The sequence below is a fragment of the Vipera ursinii genome (assembly GCF_947247035.1).
Source record: "Vipera ursinii genome assembly, chromosome: 4".
In the NCBI taxonomy this organism is placed as follows: domain Eukaryota; kingdom Metazoa; phylum Chordata; class Lepidosauria; order Squamata; family Viperidae; genus Vipera; species Vipera ursinii.
In genome coordinates this window covers 77,913,794-77,922,333 of record NC_139514.1, presented here as the reverse complement: position 1 = coordinate 77,922,333, position 8,540 = coordinate 77,913,794, and the positions used below count along the sequence as shown (strand labels likewise).

Sequence of the window (8,540 nt, the reverse complement as noted above, 5' to 3'; positions counted from 1 at the left end):
TTGGTAAATATTTGAAGTAGATCACAGTCAGCCTAGCATTTGAAATATGAAAAAAGTTAGGTTTGTGGTCTTAGGCATGCTGGTTTTAAAGTATATGAAAAAATTATCATCAGATCAGTTTTATATTTCTTTGGAAGAAGCAAAAATGCCAAAATTAAACATTCCAGTTTTTTTGAAGTTTTTGAAAATCAAATTATCAAATCCTTGGATTTTGAAAAATGGAGACCACATCATTTTAACCTCTTTGATTTTTATGAAAGAAAACTCTTTCTACATAAGGTTAAATAAGTTGTTTTTAGTCACAGACAGAAACATCATAATTACAAAATGGTTGGTTAAATTTAAAACTACCATACATACAATTCTAGTTGGGAATTTTTTGCCCACCATCTCAACTGCCACCACTGCTGGCAGATTGGTAGCTCAGACAATGTCCATACTTGCTCAGGTGACTGAACAGTGAATTCCTGAAGTATGAGTGATGCTGCACAGCTTGGCTCACTCAGGGAGACAGACTGAATTCCCATAAAAAAACCATCATTTCTCCCCATGACCTTTAGGGTACTACATCAGGAATCCCAACAAGTCTGCAGCTTTCTGTCCAGAGTCTTTTCTGCAACTCATCATCATAAGAGACATCAGCAGATTTTGTCCTTTGCTCATTGTAAAGGTAGCATCCACCAACCCCTTCCAGTTCTGGTGAAACTGCTGCATAGGTTGATGTAGATGCACCTTCTTCTGGTGTCTGTAGATTGAAGAAATTAAACACAATTCAAGATTGAAAACATAAAGAATGTGAAAAATTAACATGAAAACAGGAACTTTAAAATTTTCTGCATATGTAATTAAGAATTATTCTTATTTCTATGCCAATACCTAGCAGTTGAGAGAGAAAATAAGCCAGAAGAATGATACTGACAATGCCACTTATTTCTGAAGAAGTGAATTAAAAAAGAAAAGAAGAAACCTTAAGAGACAATAAGGATCTCAAATGCATGATTAAAGTGGCATGATTGAAAAAGTTACAAGATTACAGGGGCCATTCAAAAACAAGTATGAACAATTCTGATGTCATTAATAAATTCCCTTATTTGGGATGCTTTTCTATTTATTAGCCTGCTTGCATATCTGAAGACATACTGAAAAGACAGACCTCTTTACTACAATGGATTTGGTCCAAGATTTTTCAATCTCTAAGCAGTAACATTACAGTATAAAAGAAGGAAATCTAATGACATGGCCTCCTTGTTCACCTGATCTGAACCCCATTGAGAACCTGTGGTCCATCATCAAATGTGAGATTTACAAGGAGGGAAAACAGTACACCTCTCTGAACAGTGTCTGGGAGGCTGTGGTTGCTGCTGCACGCAATGTTGATGGTGAACAGATCAAAACACTGACAGAATCCATGGATGGCAGGCTTTTGAGTGTCCTTGCAAAGAAAGGTGGCTATATTGGTCACTGATTTGTTTTTGTTATGTTTTTGAATGTCAGAAATGTATATTTGTGAATGTTGAGATGTTATATTGGTTTCACTGGTAAAAATAAATAATTGAAATGGGTATACCTGTATATTTGTTTTTTGTTAAGTTGCCTAATAATTATGCACAGTAATAGTCACCTGCACACACAGATATCCCCCTAAAATAGCTATAACTAAAAACAAACTAAAAACTACTTCCAAAAATATTCAGCTTTGATATTAATGAGTTTTTTGGGTTCATTGAGAACATGGTTGTTGTTCAATAATAAAATTAATCCTCAAAAATACAACTTGCCTAATAATTCTGCACTCCCTGTACCCTTTCTTGCCAGCCACGCTGTGGAGTACTTGGACGCGTGTGATGGAGCATTGTCCTGCATGAAAATCATGTTTTTCTTGAAGGATGCAGACTTCTTCCTGTACCACTGCTTGAAGAAGGTGTCTTCCAGAAACTGGCAGTAGGACTGGGAGTTGAGCTTGACTCCATCCTCAACCCGAAAAGGCCCCACAAGCTCATCTTTGATGATACCAGCCCAAACCAGTACTCCACCTCCACCTTGCTGGCGTCTGAGTCGGACTGGAGCTCTCTGCCCTTTACCAATCCAGCCACGGGCCCATCCATCTGGCCCATCAAGACTCACTCTCATTTCATCAGTCCATAAAACCTTAGAAAAATCAGTCTTGAGATATTTCTTGGCCCAGTCTTGACGTTTCAGCTTGTGTGTCTTGTTCAGTGGTGGTCGTCTTTCAGCCTTTCTTACCTTGGCCATGTCTCTGAGTATTGCACACCTTGTGCTTTTGGGCACTCCAGTGATGTTGCAGCTCTGAAATATGGCCAAACTGGTGGCAAGTGGCATCTTGGCAGCTGCACGCTTGACTTTTCTCAGTTCATGGGCAGTTATTTTGCGCCTTGGTTTCTCCACACGCTTCTTGCGACCCTGTTGACTATTTTGAATGAAACGCTTGATTGTTCGATGATCACGCTTCAGAAGCTTTCCAATTTTAAGAGTGCTGCATCCCTCTACAAGATATCTCACTATTTTTGACTTTTCTGAGCCTGTCAAGTCCTTCTTTTGACCCATTTTGCCAAAGGAAAGGAAGTTGCCTAATAATTATGCACATCTGATACAGGGTGTTGATGTCATTAGACCACACCCCTTCTCATTACAGAGATGCACATCACCTAATATGCTTAATTGGTAGTAGGCTTTCGAGCCTATACAGCTTGGAGTAAGACAACATGCATAAAGAGGATGATGTGGTCAAAATACTCATTTGCCTAATAATTCTGCACTCCCTGTACTGTTACATTTCTAACTGATGCCAATGGGCTACCATACATAATTAAACCAAAGCAGGAGTTTTATTTTGCTGACACTGAGAATGTAATGGAAATTTATTCTACAGATTTTACTGAAACTTATAACCATCTGAAACAGTAAGCAAAAACAAACTAACTTGACTTTTTTATTATGAAAACAAAAAAAATCAGATTGTGAATTAAAAGACAGAAGTGGAAAAATAAAATATAGTCTCCAAAAAGCACTTGTAATAATGAATTTAGCAATATATTTCAGCACCTTTAACAATCCAAAAGTATTCAGATACTTTCTCCAAGACTTTTGGGAAAATTTTACACAAAAATCTGCTTCTTCCATTCTACTATCTTGATCTCCATATATGGGATTTTAAGCAGACATTTGGCTACTGATGTTATCTGAAGTGATATGTTTTCTAAACTCAGCAAGTGCAAAATTTTGACACATTTTATAGGTCAACCTGAACAATGGACCTGGAAGAATTCCATGTCCCCTACCTATTCTCACAGAGCAATAGATGTCTCAAGAACAGACAATTCTTTTGGCTTCCGGTGGCTCCGCGGCGCCGGAGACAGCCTTCCCGGGCTGCCCGCAGCTCAGCTGTGTGATTTTTCGCCCGAAACAGCGCCGATCAGCTGTTCGGGCGAATTTGAAGCCCCCTCCTCGGGAGAAGAGGAGGGGGTGAGCCCCCAGGTGGGGGTTGAGTTCTCCGGGGCCGCCTGAGCTTGGAGCTTGGGCGGCTGAAGGATTGAACTCCCCCGTAGCCTGGGCTGCTCCCAGCTGACTAGCGTCTCTGCTCCGGACTTTATGGAGCAGAGCCAGGCGTCTGCGACCATCCCTGCTTGAAGGAGAGACTATGAAAGGAAAAGAGCAGGCAGAGCAGTACAAGAGGGAAAGATGAAGAGATGAAGAAGATTATTTTATTTTACTCTCAAGCTTGATGGACTTTGCTTAAAACTTAAAGTGAAAGTGCGTCACAATTGTAAGTAAAAGATGGCGGCTAAACCTCCCCCTAGAACTTTTCGGAGTGCTGGAAATTCTCCGGTGCAACAACAATCATTACTGCAGGCGTTGCATTCTCCCGATGTATTGACATTGAAGGATCTTGAAAAACATACCCAGTTAATTCTGGAGTCAATGGGTGCTAAATTTGCACAGATGGAGGAGAAATTGGAGAAATTGGAGCAGAGAATGGAAGAAAGGATGGAACAGAAACTTAGAGAGATGAAGGCAGACATTTTGTCCTCAGTGCATAAAGTTGCTAAATGTGTGGAGGTGCTGGATGACCAAGTGCAAGACTTGACTCAAAAGAATGCTATATTAGAAGCAAAAGTTTTGGAAATTGAAGATTTAAAAGACAAAATGGATAGTGAACAGAGTCTGGCCCAATTTTACCAGATGCAGTTTGCTGTGAGAATTAGAGGCCTAAAAGAGAATATTAAGGAAGATTTAAAGCAGCTGGTTTCTGAGGCTTTTGAGGGGGTATTGAATCATCCAGCATCTGAAATAAAACAAGGCATGGACAAAGTGTTTCGTGTGAATTCGTGGATTGCTAAACAGAGAAAGTTGCCTAGAGATGTGGTGGTTTATTTTGTAAAAAGGGAAATTAGAGATGAAGTTATACAAGCTGCCTATGATACCAAAGTTGTGATTGCTGGTCAAGAAGTTTTGGTTCTAAAAGAAATTCCTCCAAAGATTTTAAAGAGAAGGAAGGATTTTATTTTTCTTGTGCACGAGCTCAAGCAAAGAGATATAAGGTTCAGATGGGAGATCCCAGCTGGGTTGAGCTTCATGTATGATGGCAAAAGGTACTGTTTGGGTAATGTGAAGCAAGCGCATGACTTTTACAACAATGTTTTAAATGTAACCCCATCAACACTTCTGGAAGCTGCAGAGGGATCTGGAGAAGGAGAACATCAAGAGGATGAAGATGGACAGATAGGCGAGAAGGGTACAGGAGGAGTTCAAGCTGCAACTCTTTTGGATGATATTAGAGAACAGAGGGTGACGCGTGCTGCCTTAAAACGCTCAAAAAAGACAAAAAAATAAGACCAGCAGAAATCTATGGAACTTCCACAATATACTTATAGACAAGTGGTAGTTGCGTTTTTAAAAGTTTTGGGATGATATGTATGGTAACAGAATCTTTAATTTGGAATTAATGGACAATTTATTACAGAGGAAGAGGAAGAAAGTTTTGTGGGTTAATGCGGGTTAATTTGTGTAAGAACTATCTATTATAGTCTATTTTGGCTAGAGAGGTTAATAGGGATAGGTGTTTGTGATGTGTAAATGAGAATATGTTTAGGTAATAGGGAAATGTGGAAGAACATAGATGGGAATGATGCTAGTTTTCTTTTATTTTAGTTCTTTATATATATTTAGTATTGTTAAGGATTGGTTTACTCTATATAAGCTAGAGAGTGATGGATTTTAGAGTTTATAATTGTTAGTATATGATTGTTTATGATTGTTTTTTAGATATATACCTTGTATTTTGCTCTGGGAAGTCGGAGGGGGGGGAGGGGGGGAGGAGGGGAAGTAGAGGGGGGGAGGCAGGGGAGGGAGGAGGGAGAGGGGGAGGGGTGGAGATAGGGGGGAGGTAGGGAGGGGAGGAGGGAGGGGGAAGGGGGGTTTCTTAAAGGAAAATTGTATTTTTTAAAACTTTTCAATAAAAAAAAAAAAGAACAGACAATTCTTTTTTACCCCACCAATATTCTTTCTCTGAATATATTTTATCCTGTTGTTTTCACCAAATCAAATCCACATCCTAAGTAGGATGTTAATAAAACTGTGGAGTGCTCTGGAGATGGCTTTGAAGGAAATAAGCAGAAGTTGTTATGCATGCAACAAGGAAACAACAAGAAGCAAACCCTGGGAAAGAACACAGCATTAGCAAGATGCTTAGGTTGATTCCTCTCTGATTCAATGGGATATGAGAGGGAGGGAAGATAAAATACAAAAAAATTGCAAGGTTCTATTCAATATTGCCCATCTCAATAGAGAATAATTATTGTATTTCTGTGGAGTTGGCTTCTTGATCTGATCTATCTCTTAGAGTTGATTAAAACAGAGACCCAGAGCACTACGACAAATTTCCTTTCCACAATGGATATGAGAACACTGAATATTGTATATTGTATAGCAATTCCTAATAAAGTTGTTTGCCTCAGGCTACATGATGCTTCTCAGGAGTGAATTCACATAGCAAACAAATAAGGACAAACACAGCTTGGTAGCAGAAATCATGAGAACCCAAGACAAGAATTCAGACTAGAGAGTAATATATTGCAATGGTTTGTTCTGTCTTCAAATTGTTTAGTTAAAAATATTGTCTTGAATAATTGCAAGTTGTATGTTCTGAACAAAGCTGGTTGACAGTGGGATTACTTCTTGTTCAGTAAGCCAAGGCTGCTGTAGAAATTTTTAGAGGAACAAGGCAAACAATTTTCAAAGTGAGAAAATAGGGAAAACAAAACTGGATTCAACCCATGAATTTTTGCCAATATGATAAATAGTTCAGGATGATGGAAGGTATAGCCCTAAGAACTGGCAACTCATTTAGAGCAAACATTCCTATTATCAAAGTCTTGGCCCCATGCAAATTAGTTTCCACCACCACATATCTACCATAATCATCAGCCAATATCAGTTCTGGTTGTAATTGAGGCTTATAATTCCATTTTTAATGCTCACTGAAATAAATTCTTTACACAAATATTTGCAGATTAAATACTGCATATCCTTTTTTTTTAAAAATGTTTTTCTTGAAGTTAGACTACCTCTTGACTCATTTTTTAAAATAATGAAATAATCTTCTTTTTTGAGGAGTTTTTGCTCCATTTATATTCCATGTTAGGCATTTAAAATCCATTTTATGTCAAAAATTTAGCCAGGTGTGATGGCCTCTTCAACAGTTTCTTGTTTAGGGTCTAGAGTGTTAGGGCCCTTTATCACTTCCATTTGCATTTCTTCCAGTTCCTCTTTAAAATGTTCTAGAAATTAGGTTGTTTTTTGGATTGAATTCAGTATGAACATCTCGTTTAAATGAGGAAATCATTCCTTCCAATTTATCCCATTAAAATGGTATTTTTTTTCTGTTTAAGCTTGTCAATCAAATAGAAGTGCTCTTTTCATTTTTTGCAGAATTCTAATCAGAATATTTTAAGTACAATCATATCTGTGTTATTTCAGTGTAGTAGTGAAATGCTGTGACAAAACTTGTTACATGTTCTTCTTTCTGACACAATGTATAAGAATATCCCTTGGTACATTTCTTAGTTTTGCAAATTGTCTATTGATTCTATAGACTTTATCTTGGTGGAGCAGTGGGCTAATGCCTCCTTAAGTAACACCAGCTGCCTGCAATTAGTGCAGGTTCGCATCCCACCAGGCTCAAGGTTGACTCAGCCTTCCATCCTTCCGAGGTAGGTAAAATGAGGACCCAGATTGTTGGGGGCAATTAAGCTGACTTTGTAATAATGCTGCTGGGGTGTGTGTGAAAGCCCTAATAAGCAGGCATATACCGTATATACTTGAGTATAAGCCGACTCGAGTATAAGCCGAGACCCCCAATTTTACCCTCAAAAACTGGAAAAACTTATTGACTCGAGTATAAGCCGAGGCTGGGAAATGCAGCAGCTGGAGGCTGGATCCCCCGAAAGACGTCTCTGCTGAGATGAGAGAACGGGGTGGCAAACCGCCAAGAGAATGGGGTGGTGGAGTGCTCTGCCGAGAGAATGGGGTGGCTTGCTGTTCTCTCGGTGCAGCACGGCAGAGGCTGGATCTCGCGAAAGAAGTCTCCGCTGAGCGAGAGAATGAGGCGTCTCAGCGCCCATTTTCTCGGCGAAGACTTCTTTCAGGGGATGCAGCTTCTGCCGCCCCTTTCTCTCAGCTGCCCAGTGGAACAGCTTGCCACCAGAAATCAAGAGTGCTCCATCACTGGAGGTTTTTAAGAAGAGACTGGACATTCACCTGTCTGAGATGGTATCGGTCAGTGGTGGCGAAACTTTTAGAGACCGAGTGCCCAAACCGCAAGCCAAAACCCACTTGTTTATCACAAAGTGCCAAGGCCGCATCGGCATTCTGGTGCCCTCGGGGGAGGGGACAGGGAGGCGCCTCTGAGTGCCGCCTCTGGCACGAAAAAAAAGGGGGAGCAAAAAATGGGCCACCGTACCGCAAGGCACAAAAACGCCAACCGCCGCGCCGCAGGGTGCAGATACAAGGCACCGCACCACGTGAGAACGGGGCTGGGCTAGTGAGTATCACGCAGGCACTAGCCCCGCCCCCTTTGCAGCATGTGCCTGCTCGTGGCCCCGTGCGTGCATGCACGCATGTAAAATGCTTCCCCCTCCCTTTTCTTCCAGTCCACCAACCGACAAGGACCTGCTGCTGGCAGCGGTGGTGGCGCACGTGCCAACAGAGAGGGCTCTGAGTGCCACCTCTGGCAGGCGTGCCATAGGTTCACCACCACTGGTATAGGTCCTCCTGCTTGAGCAAGGGGCTGGACTAGAAGACCTCCAAGGTCCCTTCCAGCTCTATTCTATTCTATTCTATTCTATTCTATTCTATTCTATTCTATTCTATTCTATTCTATTCTATTCTATTCTATTCACTTTCTATATTTCTATTCTATTCTATTCTATTCCATTCACTTTCTATATTTCTATTCTATTCTATTCTATTCTATTCTATTCTATTCTATTCACTTTCTATATTTCTATTCTATTCTATTCTAT

General features: G+C 40.3%; 1 protein-coding gene across 3 annotated transcripts in view; it reads right to left on the bottom strand.

The window, feature by feature from the left end:
* Positions 1-355: 355 nt before the first annotated feature.
* Positions 356-8,540, bottom strand: part of LOC310639676 (E3 SUMO-protein ligase ZBED1-like) — a 329,070-nt gene continuing 320,885 nt past the window's right edge. For all 3 annotated transcript variants that reach the window (XM_083361508.1, XM_083361510.1, XM_083361509.1), the window contains one exon: positions 356-745. In XM_083361508.1, the coding sequence (XP_083217634.1) occupies positions 557-745 (189 nt within the window). In that variant the 3' untranslated portion in view covers positions 356-556. The remainder of the gene's footprint in view (positions 746-8,540) is intronic.